The sequence below is a fragment of the Pelodiscus sinensis genome, chromosome 12 (assembly GCF_049634645.1).
Source record: "Pelodiscus sinensis isolate JC-2024 chromosome 12, ASM4963464v1, whole genome shotgun sequence".
In the NCBI taxonomy this organism is placed as follows: Eukaryota; Metazoa; Chordata; order Testudines; family Trionychidae; genus Pelodiscus; species Pelodiscus sinensis.
In genome coordinates this window covers 47,355,980-47,374,294 of record NC_134722.1, presented here as the reverse complement: position 1 = coordinate 47,374,294, position 18,315 = coordinate 47,355,980, and the positions used below count along the sequence as shown (strand labels likewise).

Here is an 18,315-nt window from a genome sequence, read left to right as displayed (position 1 = left end):
GGATCCCAGCCTGCCACCTGCCCACTGCTCTGCTGGCTGTGCCCTCGGGCAGAGCTCAGGCGGGCGGCGTCTCTCGCTCCAGCTCTCGCGCTCTCTGCTCCTCCTCTCGGCGCTGACTCTCCTCTGCCTAAACTTTCTTTCCTTTTTCAGACTTCACCAAACTGCCCCCGTTTGGTAAGTGACACGGAGGCTGAGCGTGTGCATGCTCCTCCCGCGGGCGGCGGCCTGGCGTCCCTCCCCGCCTGCGGCTGCTCTGGGCGCTGCTCGCACGAGGCTGGCTTTCTGATTCTCCCCCTCTGCTGCGCTTTGCCTGGCTGTGCATGCGCAGCGCTTCCTGGGACGCCTGCGTGGCGGCCCACGGCTGGTCGGCACGGCGCTTCCCTTCCTCTCCTGCAGCGGGCGCCTCCTAGGCGGACACAGCCCGGGCACGGTGCCGAGCGCGCAGAGCGACCGGCTGCCTCTGGCGCAGGCCCCCGGCTGAGTAGTTCTGGTTGTGTGGGGAGGGCTCTCTATGCAACCGTCCCTCGTGCCGTTCGCTATGGGCCTGGGCAGCCCCCTGCTCATGTGTTCAGCAGCTGGGTCTGCCCCGGGGCGTCTCTAGAGCCCGCCCCCGGAGGCTGCGATGCGTGCCTGGGAGCCAGCTCTGTTACCGGACAGCCCCCGTTCGCCGCGGGTGTGCCGGGCACCCTCCGGAAGTGCGGCAGGGATGGGGGGTGGCAGCGAAGGACTGGTGTGTTTGGGGACCGAGTGACCGGCGTGCGCTGTGCCCGGGGTGCCCGTGGCAGTTTGTCCCAGAGGCAGTGGCTCTCGTGTCTCCGGACGGACCTCCCAGCGGGCCAGGACTGCTCTGGTGTGTGACCGGGGAGCCCTCCGCTCTGGTGTGTGACCGAGTGGAGATTGTATTTGCCTGCCTCACTTGTGATCTTCCATGGGATTGCGACCGGCCTGGAGTGACCCCGTGTGTGCCTCAGTTTCCCTGGGCACCGCACCAATAGCGAGATGGTGACCGCCTCCCACAGGGACAGTCACCTGACCTGGGAGGGGGAGTAACACCAATGGACACCTTTTCCCCCCGGGAAGCGGGACAAAGGCTGGGGCGGGCTGCTGGCTGGGAGAGTCTCGCTGGCTTGGGCAGGACCCTGGCTCTGGGCCCCTCTCCCCAAGTCGGATGGTGCTGGCTGCTCCTGGCTCCTGTGCCGATTAGTCTGTTCGACGCCGTGTCCCTGTCGACTAATAAACCTTCTGCTCTCCCGGCCGGCTGAGTCCCCTCTGGCCGCGGCTGGGGGGCAGGGCCCCGTGACTCCCAGCTGTGTGGATCTGCATGTGCCCCACCCTCCAGAGCTCTGGCTCCAGCAGAGGTCCCCTGTAACGTCGTGCCGTTCCCGGCCCTGTGACCGCAGAGGTACCGCGGAGGTGGAGGGAGGCGGACCAGCCCCGTCCAGAGCCCTCCCGTTGGCTGGCTGGGATGCTGCAACGCGGGAGAAGGGGCGGGCGCAGAGCAGGGGAGGCTGGCATCGGTATAGCCACACTGGGATGCTAGCTCGGGGCCAGGAGAGCCGCCCTTTGCTCACCTGGGGGTTGTCCAGGAAAGGTGGGGTCCCACGCTGCAGCCCCAGGCTCTACGCTGCATTGAGACCTCCGAGTCCAGCCACCCGTACCCCCGGCTTCCTAGCGCCCTGCCCGCCCTCTGGTGGTGGTGCAGTGTGGGGTAAGGGTGTTAAGGACTAGTCGAGTCGACTAGCTGCTTCCCCCGCCTTTGCTGCCTCTATCCGACAGGGGCAGCAAGTGGGGGGAGGAAGAGGTACTTCAAAGCAGCAGCACCGCATGGAGCCCCGGGTCGGCTGTGTGGCGCTGCCCCTTTGAAACGCCACCTCAGGGCATTTCCGCTGAACCTGCAGTCAGCTGGGGAGTCCGCACGGAGCCTGGGGAGTCCCCAGCTGATCCCAGGTTCTTTGGCAATGCCACGAGGAGCCCTGAGCTGACCCTGCTCCGTGCGGCATTTCAAAGTGGCAGCGCCGCATGGAGCCCGGGTTCCACGGGGGGACTCTTGAGTCTCCCGCTGACCCCAGGCTCCATGCTGGTGCTTCTGCTTTGTAACGAGCAAGAGCCCCCGCTCGGGGGACTCCTACGTTTCAAAGCTGGCACCTGCGTGCAGTCGGGGGCTAGCGGGAACTCCAGCTGGCTCGGCTCCACCCAGGCGCCTCTGCTTCGAAATGCACAAGAGCCCTTGGGAGTCAGCGGGACTTGCCCCTGGCCCCGGACTGCACGCAGCGTTCCCGCTCGGGGCTCTTGTACGTTTCAGAGGAGAAATGCGGAAGGGCCTGTCGGCTAGAATAACCGATTGGTAACACCCTTAGTGTGGGGAAGCCTGACTCCCCCAAAGCTGGCTGCCCAGATGGCAGGGAAGGGGGGCCCTGGACGGTGGCCAGAACATGGGTCCAGGGGTCTGCGTTCGGATGCTGGCTCGGGCCCTGGCTCGGTGTGTGTGCGGGCAGAACGCGGTTTAAGCTGGTGCCTGAGCTCCCACTAGGGGTGGAAGATGGTTAGCCCCGTGCTCTGGGGGCGCTTTGCCACTTGTGCTCGGGCCCTGGGCCCTGCCGAGCCCCTCGGGGCTGCGGGCGGAGCGGAGCGGAGAGGCGGCTGCCGTGTGGAGAGCATGCAGAGCGTGGGCGCGGCGGTGGCGCTGCTATAACGGCTCTTTCCTCCCAGGCGTGAGGAGAGCCCCCCTTTGCACGGGGACAAGCCCGTTCTGAGGAAGTTTGAGTAAGTACAGACGTGTGCGCCTCTCCGGAGGCTGGCGCCGGGGGAGCACAGCAGAGCTCGGGTGCGCCGGGCCCCCGCTCAACCCGACTGGGCTCCCCCACGGCTCGCTGTGTGGGGTAAATGCCAGGGAGAGCAGCCGCCAGAGCGGAGAGACGGCGGGAGGCAGAGAGGTCGGGCTGGGCTGTCTGTGTGGCCCTGCCTGCCTGCTTGGCCCATTCTGACTGGGGCCGCCACGTGCGCTGGGAGTTTGTGCTTAAACCTTTCCAGGTGCCCGGGCTCCCTGGTGGCCTCTGGACTGTGGCCCTTCCCTGCTTCCATGGGCCCCTGGGCAAGGTGGAGGGGGGCCAGCTGCCTGCTCCTGGGGGGTGGGGCTGCCCCCTCAGTGCCGCGTGCTGCTCCCGCCCGTGGCAGCTGCCCCCTTAGTCCCTGGCCCCTGCATCGCCAGGCCTGCTGGCGGGATGCCAGAGCTCGGGGGGCCCGGCGCTGGTGTCCGAGACCGAGCTGTGCGGCGCAGGGCGCGGGGAAGGGGCCGTGTCATTAGCCTTGCCGCTGAGCGAATCGGGCAGCATGAGTGGAAACCGAGCAGCCGGGAGAGCTGGGGCCAGCCGGGCCCACGTTCTGCGCCAAGGCCCCTGGATCCGTGCGCCCTGCTGCGGCCTCCTGCCTCGGCGTCGCAGGCGCCAGATCGTCCCGGGCTGGCGGGGAGTCGATCGGGCAGGCCGGCGGGGCCATGGCGGTGGTTTTGCCTGGCCACCCCCCTGTAACGGCAGCGCTGGCTCGTGTGATCAGCAGGCAGGTCGTTCGCACCGAGTCCTAAGGAGGCGGGCGAGGCGTCGCGGCAGGCTGAGTGCCCGCTTCAGTCCGGCCAGCACTGCCTCCGCGCCTGTTTCCCACCTCCCAGGGCGGCAGCAGGGCCGTGGGGCCAGAGCCAGGGTCTGTCTTGGAAAGGAGCGCTCGGCTCTCGGCGCTGTTCTGCGGCGAGCGGCACAGTGCCGGCGAGCTCTGGCAGGCTGCCCCAGCCCTGTTTTCGGTTAGCCAGGGCCGGGGCTGGGCTAGATTCCGGCACAGCCTGGAGCCTGAGCCGCTCAGTGCCTCTGAACTCCCGGTTGGGCAGATCTCCCAGGACTCCCTCGGCCGGCCTGGGGAAGGAGGGGCTGTCAGCAGGCAGTGGGAGCAGCGTCCTTCAATCCGGTCGCTCCCCGGGCCTCTCGCGTGGCTGCGACCTTCCCCATGGCCAGAAGGGGGCAGCGCTCCGCACGGTGCTGCACGTTAGGTGGGGAGGGAGGGAGGGCAGCGCAGTCTGGGGGGGTCTGCAGGGTGGGGCACTAGCCGGCCCATAGCCCGCTCTGTCCTCCAGCAGGAAGAGCACTCATGTTTTGGCAGCTTCCAGGGCTGCATAGTGGAGCTGGGAGTGCCGGGGGTGGGCCCTGGGTGGGAAACGGGGCCATTTATGCAGGGGTGCTGGGCCACGCCGGGGTGCCTGGGTTTTCTCTGCTCGGGGGGGCTGGGGAGTTCTGCAGAGGCGGGAGGGAAAGGCGGCCGGGCGGGGGGCTGTGCTGGCCTGAGACACATGGCTCTGTGCCATATGGTGCCGTGCCCTGGCTGGGGCAGGCACGCCCGCCGTGCTGCCCTGCTAGACGGCTCTGTGCCCCGTGCCCCCTGCCCCGCCCCGGTGTGGCTGGTCACAGGCCTGCGACTCCCTTTTGCAGAGCTCGCTTCTTGGAGAACCTGGTGTCGGCCCAGAAGGAGAAGCTGTCCGCCATGTCCAAGGGGCGGCTCGACGTCCTCGCCGAAGCTGTGCAGGTCGGCGGTGAGCTCAGCACGGAGCCGGCCCCGGCAGGTACGCAGGCCCCGGGTGGCCCAGCCGCCGGCACACACCGCTCCCCCTCGGAGCCAGGCAGCAAACCGGGCTCTTGCTGCTCGCTGCCCGGTCGCTTCCAGCCCTGCCCGCCGAGCGCCGGGCTGCAAGGCCCCGCCAGGCCACTGGCACCTCCCTCCGGGCCTGAGAGCTGCTGCCAGGGAAAGTGCTGGGGCATGTGCAGCCCAGGCGGCGGGGAGGGTGGGCCCCAGGGGCAGCCGCACGCCCTGCCGCCAGCTGCCTACGGTCTGCTGTTTCCGGGCTGCAGGGGGGCTGGCGCGGAGCGAGGGGGAGGAGCAGACCGAGTCGGGGCCAGCAGCCGGGACCGCCCCGGGCAGGGACGAGAGAGGAGACGGCGCATCAGGCAAGGACTCTCCTGGGACACCTCCGCGGTGACCGTGGCTCCCCTCCCCCAAATGCACCAGCTTCGGTGCCTGGGGACCCCTGCCTGGGGCCACCTGCAGCCCCTCCCACGGCTCTCGCGTGGGCGGCTGCCTGCCCCGCCCCCCCGGGGCGCACGCAGTGTGACCTCACGGGGCAAAGGGGCTGAGGCAGGAGCCTTCCCCGCCCTTGTGCAGCCCTGGGCCGTGCAGTGCCAGTGCCAGAGCCCTGAGCCGGGCCATTGAGGGAGGCCGGGGCCCATGGGCAGGTGCGTGCCCTGGACACACTGTCCTCTGGTTCCCCCCAGGGCCCGGCAGCCCCCAGCAGGAGAGCGCAGATCCCTGCAGCTCCATCTCCTCGGACGAGGGGCTGACGCGGGACGCGCTGTGCGCCAAGAGCCGCGCGGAGCCGGCCCGGGACCCGCCCTGCCAGGCAGAGCTGCAAGGCCTGGAGAGCACCGGGCCCCGTGGCAAGGCCCCTGCCGGGCAGGTCTCCGTGCGCCCCCAGGCCAGCGTGGAGGCAGAAGCCAGCGCTCCGAGTGGGGAGCGGGCCCTGCTGACCCCCTTTCGGAAGGACGCCGAGTTCCCATGGGACCGTCTGGAGAGCGGCCCCCTGCTGCTGAAGGTCAAAGACCTGGATTTCTCCGACCTGGGGGAAGAGGAGGATTTCGACGCCCTAGAGCAAGGGGCAGTAGAGAGCAGCTCGTTCCAGGCGTCTGCCGGCACCGGGACACTGACTGCGGGAGGCCCCCTGGCTCCCCCTCCCCCACCCCCTCCTCCGAGCTGTCCCCCGCCCCCCGGCTGTCCTCCGGCCCCACCCCCACCCCCAGGCTGTCCCCCACCTCCTGGCTGTCCCCCACTCCCCGACTGTCTGGCTCCACCCTCCCCGGCCCTGCTGGGCTCCCCGGTGCCGGACGGCCATCCCCCAGCCCAGAAGAAGAAGACGGTGAAGCTGTTCTGGAAGGAGCTGAAGCCCCCTGGCACCTGCCCCGGGGCCAGCCGCTTTGGCCAGGCCTCCGTGTGGGCGTCCCTGGAGCGGGTAGAGATTGACGTGGCCAAGCTGGAGCATCTCTTTGAGTCGCGGGCGAAGGAGGCCCCGAGCACCAAGGTACGCAGCAGGGCGGGGGCAGCGGCCAGGCCCTGCAGCCTGAGCGGGCCCCGACCCCGGCCCGGCACTCCCTCAGCTCTGCGCAGAGCCCAGTCCGCCGACGCCTGGGCCCGCCATGGGGTGTTGCCAGGGGAGAGGCCCAGGGTGGAGCAACGGCCCTAGAGTAGCCTCCACGCCCATCCCATAGCCTCAAGGGGGCGGTCCCCAAGCCGGGGGCAGTTACAGCCCTGGGCCTGCAGTCCGAGCAATGCTCGTCACATGAGAGCAGCCAGACGGGGTCAGCCCAAGGTCCGTTCAGCCCAGCATCTGACTACCCAGCGCCCGGTGCCCCCAACCAGTGTTTCTCAGCCAGTGGTGCAAGTACCCTCGGGTGCTCCAGAGAAGCCTGGGGGGGCGTTAACAACTGACATTGGGAGAAAACTCAATTGCTGTGTTAAGTTTTGCAGCGCTTTATTTTTTTTGTACTTTTTACACCCAAACGTTTCATCGCCCACCCGGCTACGATTAAGTTGGTTAAACAAATGTGTTGCAATGGCAGAAAAAGATGTGATGTGTCTGAAACTGTAGGCACCGGGGGTACTTACACGTAGTTTTTGAAAAGGGGGTACTTACCATTTTTTTAAAGGAGTAATTTATAGAAAAAGGTTGAGAAGCACTGCCCCAGAGGGAAGGAACAGAACAGGGAATCAAGTGGTCCCTCCCCTCTCACCACCTCCAGGGGCACCATTCCTGCCCATTGTGGCTCATAGCCATGAATGTATCTAGTTCTGTTTGAACCCTGTTAAAGCCCTGGTCTTCATGACATCCTCTGGCGAGGAGTTCCACAGGTCGACTGCGCTGCATGAGGAAATACTTCCGTTGGTTTGTGTTAAACCTGTTCCCTGTTAATTTTGTTTAGTGAGCCCTGGGAACCAGTAAATAACTTCCTTATTCACTGCCCATATCGGTCGTGACTTTACAGACCTCTGCAGATCCCCCCTTAGTCGCCTTTGCCAGGCTGAAACGCCCCGCTCTTGTTGCCGTCTCTTCAGACGGGACCCGTTCCAAACCCCGCCACGTGTTGGCTGCTGTTTTCTGCACTTTTGCCAGCACCAAGATATCTTTGTTGAGATGAGGCGACCGCATCTGCAGGCAGGATTCAAGCTCTGGGCGTCCCATGGATTTGTACAGAGGCCGTTAGATTTTCTCTGTCTTATTCTGGACCCTTTTGTAATGGCTCCTGCTGATTGTATGGCCCTGCCACCCGGAGTGGGACGTAGGAAAGGAGGAGTGGGAGCGCCGTCTCTGGGCTGCGATCCAGTGCCTGCCCTCACACACAGCCTAGCAGCCCCAGGGCGGGGAGGAAGGGGGGGTTAGAATGAGTCCCCTCTCTTGGGTGTGAGGTTAGAATGAGTCCCCTCCCCAGGCCGCGCTGGCCTCTGCCCTGCTGCGGCGGGGGGGGGCAGAGAGTCCGCGCGGTCTCCAGGGCATGCCAGCCGCCCCTGCTGTGTTGGAGGGCTGTGCAGCCGGTCGGGGGAGCACCGGGCCTGAGTCCAGAATGAAACGCAGGCTGGGGGAAGCTCTGTTGGAAACGGGCCCTTTGTCTCTCAAAGCTCAGCTCACCGGGCGCCTGGCGTGGCTGCCCTGGCCCCGGAGCTGCTCTCACTCGTGGCGATGTTGGCCAGAGTGATCGTGCAGTCGCCGTGCTGTGAGCCCCACCCTCGTGTGAAGCCGTGCCCGGAACTCCCATTGTAACCTCACCAGCAGGGCTCACGAAGGGGTCGCGCTGCACCGGGTCCTGGGTGCAGGGGAAGGTGGCGAGGGGGGCCTGCCTGCCCCTGGCTCCGCTGAGTCAGCGCCGATTTTCACAGCAGATATCAAGGCGACGTGCCCCCGGCAGGGTTCGGGGCAGCCCGCATGCCCCACACCTGCCTTTCAGCCCCTTTCCTTCCTTTCAGAAAGCTGCTGACGGGAAGAAGTGCACGGTGGTCCTGGACCCCAAGAGGAGCAACGCCATCAACATCGGCCTGACGGTGCTGCCGCCCGCGCACGTCATCAAGGCGGCCATTCTCAACTTCGACGAGTTCGCCATTAGCAAGGAAGGGATCGAGGTGAGGCTGCGGCCGGCCGGCTCCCGGTCCCCAGCAGGTGGCGCTCCAGCCTCGCGGGGTCCCCCTCCAAAGCGCACCCTGGCCTTGCTGTGCCCCCCGCACGGCCATGCGCAGGGGGAGGGAACTGCTCAAGTCCTAGGCCTTGTGTAGCATCCAGCCTGCCCTGCCCAGAGCATTTCACGGGGTGGGTTTGTCTGGCCCGGCCCGGCCCTTGGAAGGAGATGCCCAGGCTGCCAGGGACAGGGACTCTGCTCCAGTGGGGGTCCCCTGACCCGGGGGTGCCTTAGCACCCTGCTGAGTGCGTTCACCCGCAGCCGAGCCCTGCTCCCCAGGCCCTTGTGTTCTTTCCTAGCAGGAAAGCGCCCGGGCGCCCCCGGCCATCGGCACTCCCGAAAGTTGCTCTGCTGGGCGCACGGGCTGCTTGGTTGCCCCAAATTCACAGCCCGCCTTGGTCAATTTCACAGTCCTGGCGTTGAAAACCCACAGCTGCCATGATTGGAGCTGCTCACATCTGGAATTTCAGTGCTGACCCAAACGCAGGTGCGGGAGGACACGAGTACTCTAGGGCGGGTTGGGCACTGCTACCCTTACTTCTGCTGCTGGCAGGATGGGGGCCTGGCCGTCAGCTGCTGCTCTCTGGCCGCTCCCCTCTGAAGGCAGCACAGAAGTACAGGTGGCAATCCCGCAACCTCCTGCAGCTCCCTTGTGGGTCAGGATCCCCAGTTTGGGCAACACCAGTCTACCCAGGACATTGGCATGGCTTGGGTTAAAGGCCCACGTGGGGGGACCAGAGTCCATGGTCCGTGATGCTTTTCCTGGCCGTGAATTGGCAGGGCCCGGCCTGTCGATGATAGTCCCGGTGGGGACAGGGGAGGAGATGAGTGGCCGTGGCCACTCCCGTGACCTCTCCTTGCGTGTGGCCTTGGAAGGCTCCCACTGAGCCAGCTGCCCCCGCCCGGCACGAGGCCCACCCGCCCTGTGGCTCTGACCTGCGGCTCCTTGTGCCCTCCAGAAAATCCTCACCATGGTTCCCACGGAGGAGGAGAAGCAGAAGATCCAGGAGGCGCAGCTGGCCAACCCCGACGTCCCGCTGGGCTCCGCCGAGCAGTTCCTGCTCACCCTGGCCTCCATTAACGAGCTCACGGCTCGCCTCCAGCTGTGGGCCTTCAAACTGGACTACGAGAGCACGGAGCAGGTAGCCGCCGGCATCGCCAGCCTGTGGGCTGGGCAGGATGCGGGGTCCCACTGCTGCTTGGCGGGGGATGGGGCATGGTACAGCCACGCTCGGCAGATGTGGGCCACGGGCCGGTCTGGCCCTGCGGGGGCCGGCGCTCTGCTCTCCCAGGCTGGTCTGAGTTCCGCCTCCCTCCCCATGCGGCGCTGCCCTCCGACCTGGGGGAGCAGACCCCGGGTGGGCGCTGGCGCGGTGCCTGGCTGCTCGACAGAGTGGCAAGTGCCCCTGTGCGCATGGGCGGGAACTGGGCAGGGCCGGCCGGCCGCTCACGGCAGCTGCACCTTCCCCCACGCAGGAGATCGCAGAGCCGCTGTTCGACCTGAAACTCGGCATGGACCAGCTGGCCCAAAACCAGACCTTCCGCTGCATCCTGGCTACCCTGCTGGCCATGGGGAACTTCCTCAACGGCTCCCAGGTGAGGAGCTGGGGCCTAGGGAGAGATGCAGGGTCCCCCGCTGGCGGGAGCGCCCTGTGGGCAGCAGGGCCAGGCCGCCGGGCCCTGCGTGAGGCTGAGGGGCCAAGCCGGGGGGATGTGCCAAGGGGGCCGGTGCCCCGCAGCAGGGAGGCCTGCAGTCAGCGCCCAACGGGCTGCCGGGGTTTCGTGCTGGGGCCAGGGCTGGTGCGTGGCAGTGTGCACTGAGGATCTTGTCAGGCGGAGATCCAGGCGGGGGGCCCAGGGGGAGCAGAGCGAAAGGCCAGAGTCGGCGGAGGGGGCTGGTTAGCTGTGGAAAAGGGGCGATTGCGCCTGGTGACCCACAAACACATTGAGCAAGGCAAACCCTGCCCCCACCCCTACCCCCAAGAGCTCACGGATGAAGCAGACCAGCCGTGGGAGGGGAAACTGAGGCGGGGGGAAGGCTGGCGCATCCCCCTGCCAGGGAGATCCTGGCTCTGCTTCTGGCGCAGGCTGTGCCCTAGGAGCCTGCAGTTGTAAATGTGACCCAGCCCCTCCAGATGGGGCCCGGCTGGGGAGGTGCAGGCAGAATCAGCGGCGGGGCAGGTGGCGCTAGGCAGGGTGACCCGGGCTCCCCTGGCTCCGGGGGGGCTGTGCCCCTGCGCTGAGCATGCGCTTGGGCTTCAGAGCCGGGGCTTTGAGCTGAGCTACCTGGAGAAGGTCTCGGAGGTGAAGGACACCGTGCACCGGCAGTCCCTGCTGCACCACCTCTGCCACGCCGTGGTGGAGAGGTTCCCCCAGAGCAGTGACCTCTACTCGGAGATCGCGGCCATCACCCGCTCGGCCAAGGTAAGACCCGGGGCGGCCGGGGGGGTGCCAGGTGCAGCGGGCCAAGTGCGCAGCTTCGCTCCTTCCGCAGGTGGACTTCGATGCGCTGGCAGAGAGCCTGGGCCAGCTGGAGCGGCGCTGCCGGGCCTCCTCGCAGAATCTGAAGGCCATTGCCAAGCACGAGCTCAAAGCGGGCCTGAAGAACAAGCTGGCGGAGTTCCTGAGGGACAGCTCCCAGCGGGTCCACGTGCTGCAGGTGGTGCACAGGCGCGTGCTGCACAGGTGGGTCTGCCCGCCCGCCGGGCTCCTCGGCGCTGCCCTCGCAGGCGGGGCCCCGGGCAGGGCGCATGTCCCTTGCTCCCCCTGGAATCGTGTTCCCAGTCCTGCAGCAGGGAGTTCCTAGACCTGCAGGGGCAAAGGGGAGGTGGCGGTGCCGGCTGGCAGCAGGTGGGAGGTGGGGGGTGTTTCTACTGCAGGGGGCCCATTAAGGTCTCATGGTCCCATGATCTCATGGTCTGGAGGGGGGAGCGGAGCCGGCGGCCGTTCCCGGGAAGGCGGGGGGGGGGGGGAACGGAGCCGGCGGCCGTTCCCGGGAAGGCGGGGGGGGGGGGGGAGCGGAGCCGGCGGCCGTTCCCGGGAAGGCGGGGGGGAGGGGGGGAACGGAGCCGGCGGCCGTTCCCGGGAAGGCGGGGGGGGGGGGGGGGAACGGAGCCGGCGGCCGTTCCCGGGAAGGCGGGGGCCAGGGAGCCGAGGGGAGCCAGGCTGGTTACAGGACTCCTCTGCCGTGTGATTGTCAGGGCGGCCCGATGCGGCTCCGCTTTTCCGGGCGTAGGTGGGCCCGTGTGAGCTCCCCTCGCCCAGCCGCCCTGTCTCTCGGCAGGTTCCGCTCCTTCCTGCTCTTCCTGGGCTACCCGCCGGCGGGCGCGCGGGACATGAGCGTGACGCGCTTCTGCCGGCTGCTGCGGGAGTTCGCCCTGGAGTACCGCACCTGCCACGAGCGGGTCCTGCAGCAGCAGCGCAAACGGGCCGCCTACCGCCAGCGGAACAAGACCCGGGGCCGCATGATCACGGAGGTACGGGGCTGCCCTGGGGGGCAGGAAGCCGGCTGAGGCCTGCATCTGCCCCTCCCCTCATGCCGGCCCTCGCCTCCCCCCCTGCAGATGGAGCGGTTCTCCGGCATGGCCGGCAGCCCCGAGGCAAGTCCCTCCCCGGCCCGGGTCTCGGCCTCCCCCGAGCAGCAGGCAGAGGCAGGCCACGAGACTATGAAGAGCGTGTTGAGCTTGGCAGCGGAGCCCCACAGCCGGCGCAGCAGGGCCAGCCGAGGTAGGGGGCATGGCCGGCCCGGGACCGTCGGTGCTGGCCCCAGGGCAGGGGCTGTGCTGGGAGCCTGCCTGTCCCTGGGTAGAGCAGAGCAGAGCCCGGCTCACCTAACGCCCTGGGCTGTGGGCATGGGCCCCCCCTTGCGGCTGGAAGCCTGCCTGGCACAGCCTGTCGCGCAGCTGCTCCCAGGCCCTTCTGTGTTTGTGGGGCCCCTGGCTCAGCCCAGCCTATGCCCCGTGGCCTAGGTCCTGGTCCATGTGCAGCCAGGGACCCTGGGTGGTACTGCCTGTGGGATCGACAGGCCACACCCACAGTGCCCATAAAACTTAGGGACCCATCAACCCAGCCCATCCTCGTGGGGCCCTGGCCCGCTGGCCGGCTCTGCGCTGCTGGGCTGCCCTGTTAGCGGGTCCTTGGAGCTAGATTACGGCTGGGCCAGCTCCCGCTAACAGCTGTGGGGAGGTCGGTTAGCGGGAGAGGGAGGGAGGTCGGTTGGTGGGGTAGGGAGGGAGGAAGGTCGGTTGGCAGGTCCAGGCTGTCGGGAGGGAGGTCGGTTGGCGGGGGAGGGAGGTAGGGAGGTCGGTTGGCAGGTCCAGGCTGTCGGGAGGGAGGTCGGTTGGCGGGGGGAGGGAGGGAGGTCGGTTGGCAGGTCCAGGCTGTCGGGAGGGAGGTCGGTTGGCGGGGGAGGGAGGTAGGGAGGTCGGTTGGCAGGTCCGGGCTGTCGGGAGGGAGGTCGGTTGGCGGGGGAGGGAGGGAGGGAGGTCGGTTGGCAGGTCCAGGCTGTCAGGAGGGAGGTCGGTTGGCGGGGGAGGGAGGTAGGGAGGTCGGTTGGCAGGTCCAGGCTGTCGGGAGGGTGGCTCTGTGGGGAGAGGGGGGGCTGGCAGCTGGTAGAAGGGGAGCAGCCAAGCGGCCGTGGGGCGCGGCTGGGAGCAGGCTGAGCTTGGCTGCTCCGGTCCCTCGGCTGATGTCCCCATGCTCCCCGGGCAGCCATGGGCCAGTCCAGCCCCTCCAGCGGCTCCGTGCCCCAGGACGACGGCTCTGGCTCCCCCGCTGATGCCTCGGATGAGATCATGGAGCGCCTGGTGCAGTCGGTCACGCACAGCGCCCGCCCGCGCCCAGAAGCCGCCAAGGAGCGCAGGAGGTCGCGTGTCAGCAGGAAGTCCCGTAAGTGCCGTGCCAGGGCAGGGGCAACTCGGCCTCTGCCAGCCGCGGCGGCAGGGCGACGTCTGGGGGTGCCAGGGTCCCCGGGGGCCGGCTGCGCTGTCGCCCCCGTCTCCACACGCCCGGGCGGGTGGCTGGGCAGAGCGCCTGGCCGTGTCCTGGCGTGGGTGGGCCTGACCCCCCCATTCTCACCTCTCTCCCCAGTGAGGCGGACGCTGAAGAGCGGCCTGAGTGAGGAGCTGGTGCAGGCCCTGGGCCTGGCGCGGGCTCCCAGCGTGGAAGTGTGACGCTGGCCGTGGCTGTGGACGGAGCCTGCGATGCCCCGGCCCGGAGCGAGCAGAGCGGGAGCCCGGCCGGCCCAGGACTGCGCTGGGTGGCCTGAGGAAGGTCCTCGCAGGGCGGGGCCTGCGCGTGGGGAGCCCCGAGGCAGCGGGAAGCGTTCGCCCTCTACCCCCTGTGCCTCGCTCCCTGGGGAGCTGCGGGGGGACCTGGGTTGGCACTGACCGTGACGCTCCCTTCTGGTCCTGGCTGGGCTCGCAGGCCTCCAGCGGGACTGCCCCCTCGGCCCCACAGCCGGGAGGGGGCCTGGCCCTGGGAGCAGGGCTTGCTGCGCTGGCACAGCTGGCCTGTGTCAGAGCAGGGGCGCCTGGCCTCCCTCCCCAGCGTCTGGCCGAGGCAAAGGCCGTGTCCAGCTGTGGTGGGAATTCACACGCTGCCCCGAGCGGGCCCCTCGGCCGTCTGTGGACGACTTCGCTTGGCACCTCAGAATTCAGCCGCGGCCGCTTGTCTGCCCATCTTCCAGCTCCTGGGTGGTGGAGCCAGAGGCCTGTTTCCACGTGTGCTGAGGGCCTGCCGGGCTCCCAGGCACTGGCCAGGCCTGGTGGGAAGGCCTTTGGATAGACTGCCTCTTCCCTTCCCTTCCTTCCCCTCCCCCGGCCCTGCACCTCACGTGTTTTCCTGCATCATCCACCCGGCTGTCCCCGTCGGCAGGGTGCCACGGTGACTTGATTTACGGTGACTTTCCGGCACAAGAACTATTGCACCCAATTGGGGTTATTCCTCTTTCTAACGGCTCCCGTTGAGCGCGTCATAGAACTAACTGTGATGGGGGGTAGCTGTGAGGGATTACGGAGGTTTCATTTATTTAGATGCAACCAGGATAGTCACGTCTAGGGATAGAGCCATTTAGTGCTGTAAAGGCCAACTCCCGAAAGTGAAAGCTGCCATGTGCAGAAGGGAGAGGGAAGAAATGTGGAAACATGCAAACTTCCATAACTGGCAGTTAGTTAAGAATGTTTTATTAGATGTAAAACCGACCAACTCCCCCCTCACTGGTCTGCAATCACCAAAGATGTCTTTTTTCATTAATAAAAAAATACCTTGGTTCAGAGGGGAGGTGAAAGAAGCAGTAAAATGTACATAAAACAAATAGGGAAACATAACACTCAGCAGTGGAAAAATGCAGGCAATTGAAAAGGGAAGCTAAAAGCATTGGTAAAAAATCGATGGCAGTAGGGTCAAGGAGCACGGGATTAATGGGCTTGTGCCAGAGAAGAAACCAGCTGCTTGGCCTGCAACACACCAAGAGTTGTGTTTCCCGAAGCCAGCCGGCCCGAGGCAGGTACCGGCCCTTCCCTGGACGAGTGTCTGCTTGGTTGGCCCTGCTCTGTGCTCCCAGACCTCAAGGAGCTTCATAACTCCCTGAGCAGCAGCATCTCAGAAATATCCAATGTCTCCCCCCCCCCCCTCCCGTGGGACATGCAGCAGGCCCTTACTTCCAGTGGGTGCTCCCCCCACGGCCTGCCTGTGCTGGTTTGGGATGCAGCCCTGAGCCGCAAGGGGTTGGATCCGCGCCTCTCCCGTAACCTGGGTGCCAGGACCCCGGCAGACAAGCAGCTCACACCCTGAGGGTCCGTGTGCTGCCCAGCTCTGGTTGGTTGCTCTGAGCCCAGCAGCCCCAACCCGGTCTCTGACCTCAGTCACTATGTGCAGGGTGACCCCAGCACAGCCCCAAATCCCCCCAAAGCGTCTGCCCGGCCGAGCGCAACCCTCTCATGCTGTGCTCAAGGAGCAGCACACCAGCCATGTGCCACCGCGCAGGGGTTAGCAAACTGGCTTGGGCTACACGGCTACGTCTAGACTGGCATGATTTTGTGGAAATACTTTTAATGGCAACGTTTTTCCGTTAAAAGTATTTCTGCAAAAGCGCGTCTAGATTGGCCTGGATGCTTTTGCGCAAGAACACTTTTTGCACAAAGCATCCATGTCCAGTCCAGAGGCGATTTTGCGCACGAAAGCCCCGATTGCCGTTTTAGCCATCGGGGATTTTCTGCGCAAAACAGTTCTTCCCTGTCTACACTGGCCCTCTTGTGCAAGAGGGCTTTTTCCCGAGCGGGAGCGTGAATTGCGCAAGAAGCACTGATTTTGTACATGACATCAGTGTTCTTGTGCAAATTCAAGCAGCCAGTGTAGACAGCTGGCACGTTTTTGTGCAAAAGCAGCTGCTTTTGCGCAAAATCTTGCCAGTCTAGATGCACCCCACGTGTTTATTACACCCAAGTCCCCGGGGCTGAGGTCCTCCCTGCCTCGAGGCTCGTGCTGGGGCTCTCTCGGGCTCCTTGGCCGTCTGTGCAGGACGGAGGCGGGGGCTGGCCTGCAGGGCTACAGCATGGTACCAGCTCCCCTGCTGGCCTCCCTGGCCACCTGCTTTGCCTGCTGCAGCCCTGACGTGGCCTGCAGATATCCACGTTTCTACAGCTGCTTCAGGGCTGGACCCCTGCCTGGAGAGCCTCCTGTCCGCGGGCAGAGGTCCCTGCGGCTGCTGCATGTTCCCGCCTACCTGGGCACGCGGGGATGGACGTCTCCAAAACGTGCTGAGCGCTCGGTCCCCAGGGAAAGGCCTGGGTCCACACTGGTTGGGCATTCGCTGGTTTGACCGTGACTAGCAGCGTCTCCCCCCCCCCCCCCCCCCGGCCAGGGAAGGGGTGTGGCTACCTGGGGGAGGAGTGTTCTGTGCTTCCGAGAGGGGGCAGTGTGGCGTGGGGCAGCATGGAAGAAGCAGATAAAGCCTGAGTAGGGGGTCAGGGGCCTGTGAACCCCTCCCCCCAAGGGAACTAGGGCTGTCAGCTTCTCCCCTGAGGCCTGCGTCGAGCATATGCCGGGCTGCATCTCGGCGAAGCCATAAGCCCTCCATTCTCTTGGCTGGCAGAGTCCCAGCTGGCTGCAGACGGGGCTGCGGGGTTGGGGGTCCGCGACGCACCGTCACAAGGCGTTCACATGCCTTTGCTGCACGACCAAGCAGGCCCAGCCTGGCTATGGGCTAACCAGCGCCCGTTTGCTGAAGACGGGCTAGGAGGGAGCCGGGAAGGCAGGATGGGCCCCTTGCATGTGTCTGGCTTGCAAACACTTCCCCAGCAGAGCCTGCTGAAATCCCAACCTCATGCCGCTGCAAACCCCTTCCAGCCCCAGCGGCCGCGCTGGTAACTTAACTCCACACAAAGCACGCCCCGCCCGGCCTCCCTGGGCCATATCCCCCCCCCCCCCCAGCCTCCACCCAGAGCGGTGCCTGAACACAGCCAGCCAGAGAACACACAGCCCGGTTAGAACGCAGCGCGGGCCCGCCATGGGGCAGCCGCACGCACAGAGTTCTCCCCACACCCTCCCATCGCCTCTTCTTGGTCCTGGCTCCCCCCATCACCTTCCCCCCAGTTCAGGCTCATGGGGACCCACCTCCAGGCAGCCTCTTGCAAACCAGGCCAGGAACCCCACCCTGGCTCTGAGCTCTCTTCTTAGCTCCCCCCAGCAAAGCAGGGCCATGCCACGCACTGGGGGTCTTTGGCCTTGCCCAGGAATCCTGACCCCGCAGTGTCCAATCCGCAGGAAAGATCCAGCCCCTCTGGGGCGGGCTTTTGATTCCTCCCCAGCCTTCTGCGGTGGGTTGCAAAATCAGCTGGGAGGAGCGAGGGGCATGTGTCATTGGGCTGGGGGCAATCGGCAGAGGCTCGATCTTCCGCGTCAGTTTGCTGGAGGCCGGTTGTCTGAACTAGGGGTAAGGGCAGGGCTCTGAGCCCCCACGGTAGTGCTACCCAGCCCATCACCGGGGCATCTGAGTGCCAGAGCCTCGCACCCAGTGCCTGGGGTGAGGAAGGAACCTCCGGGGCGGTGATCCATGGTTGTCCATTGGGGGAGGGGGGAGGCAGCACTTCTGAAGAGCTGGGCCTGGCCGCCGAGAGAGCCCCGCTCCTGGGCTGAGAGGCCACAGTCCCCGGGTTCTTGTAGCAAGCCGCAGAGGGAGTTCCATGTGGCTGTCCTCCGTGCCCATCTCACCACCCAGCCCTGCCTCACCCCAGCCGTATCTCTGCCTGGCATCCCTGCCTGGACCCCGAGGACCGTCCGCAATACTCTGCTCGAGGGCACCCCGGCGTGAACAGAGGCTGCGCAGTGCACGCCACCCCAGCACAAGGGGGCACGGCCGGGAGCACAGCCCCCTCTCCCTCCAGGGTCACATGCTCTGTGGACAAGCTTGGTGGCCCCTCAGCCTGCCTGGTGACCCCATGTCCATGCTGCCTGCCGGGCGCAGCCGCCCACTGGAGGGAGCAGCAGGTAACACGGGACAGACCTGGCGCACAGGGAGGCAAGCCGGGCTGACTCGAACCCAGAGCCACGGTTCCCTTTGGGTGACTGGCTCTCAGCCCGGCACTGCCCTTGCTGGAGGACACAGAGCCAGGGGGAAGCAGCAAGAGTCCAGGGACTTTTCTCCAGGCTCCTCCATTCCCGGGCCTGCCACCCGAGGGCTGGTTTATCTGGCAGATCTCAGCTCTGTGGCCTTGGAGCTGCTTTGCCTCGTCCCAGCCCGGAGCCGACGCTGGCCTTGAATGGCGCCTGAGCTCGCGCTCGCTGGGAGGAAGCTAGAGCCTTGCTAATGAAGCATCCATCACACCAAGGGTGTAGTGGTGCTAAGAGGCCAGGGAGAGGGAGCGAGGGGCTGCACAAGGCCAGCCCTGGAGGAAGGGGCAGCTCCCTGGCGGGTGCCGTTCACTCGAAAGCACCTGGCATTGGCCACTGCCGGCAGGCAGGACGCCGGGCTGGATGGACCTTCGGTTCGAGCCAGCCTGGCCGCTCTGCGCTGTGCCCCCACCCGCCCAGACGCACCCTCAGCTAGATGGACTGAGGAGCCGGG

At 66.4% G+C, this 18,315-nt stretch overlaps 1 protein-coding gene across 3 annotated transcripts in view; it reads left to right on the top strand.

Moving 5' to 3' along the window:
• The window catches only part of FHOD1 (formin homology 2 domain containing 1), a 47,051-nt gene extending 32,527 nt beyond the window's left edge, over positions 1-14,524 (top strand). The window contains exons 12-25 of one of the 3 annotated variants that reach the window (XM_075940566.1): positions 151-174; positions 2,710-2,763; positions 4,473-4,603; positions 4,890-4,985; positions 5,310-6,109; positions 8,047-8,199; positions 9,212-9,394; positions 9,729-9,848; positions 10,515-10,676; positions 10,747-10,937; positions 11,536-11,728; positions 11,816-11,978; positions 12,963-13,139; positions 13,341-14,524. In XM_075940566.1, coding sequence (XP_075796681.1) covers positions 151-174; positions 2,710-2,763; positions 4,473-4,603; positions 4,890-4,985; positions 5,310-6,109; positions 8,047-8,199; positions 9,212-9,394; positions 9,729-9,848; positions 10,515-10,676; positions 10,747-10,937; positions 11,536-11,728; positions 11,816-11,978; positions 12,963-13,139; positions 13,341-13,423 — 2,530 coding nt within the window. In that variant the 3' untranslated portion in view covers positions 13,424-14,524. The remainder of the gene's footprint in view (positions 1-150; positions 175-2,709; positions 2,764-4,472; positions 4,604-4,889; positions 4,986-5,309; positions 6,110-8,046; positions 8,200-9,211; positions 9,395-9,728; positions 9,849-10,514; positions 10,677-10,746; positions 10,938-11,535; positions 11,729-11,815; positions 11,979-12,962; positions 13,140-13,340) is intronic. The other 2 variants (XM_075940568.1, XM_075940567.1) reach the window with 2 other exon arrangements.
• The last annotated feature ends 3,791 nt before the right edge of the window (positions 14,525-18,315 follow it).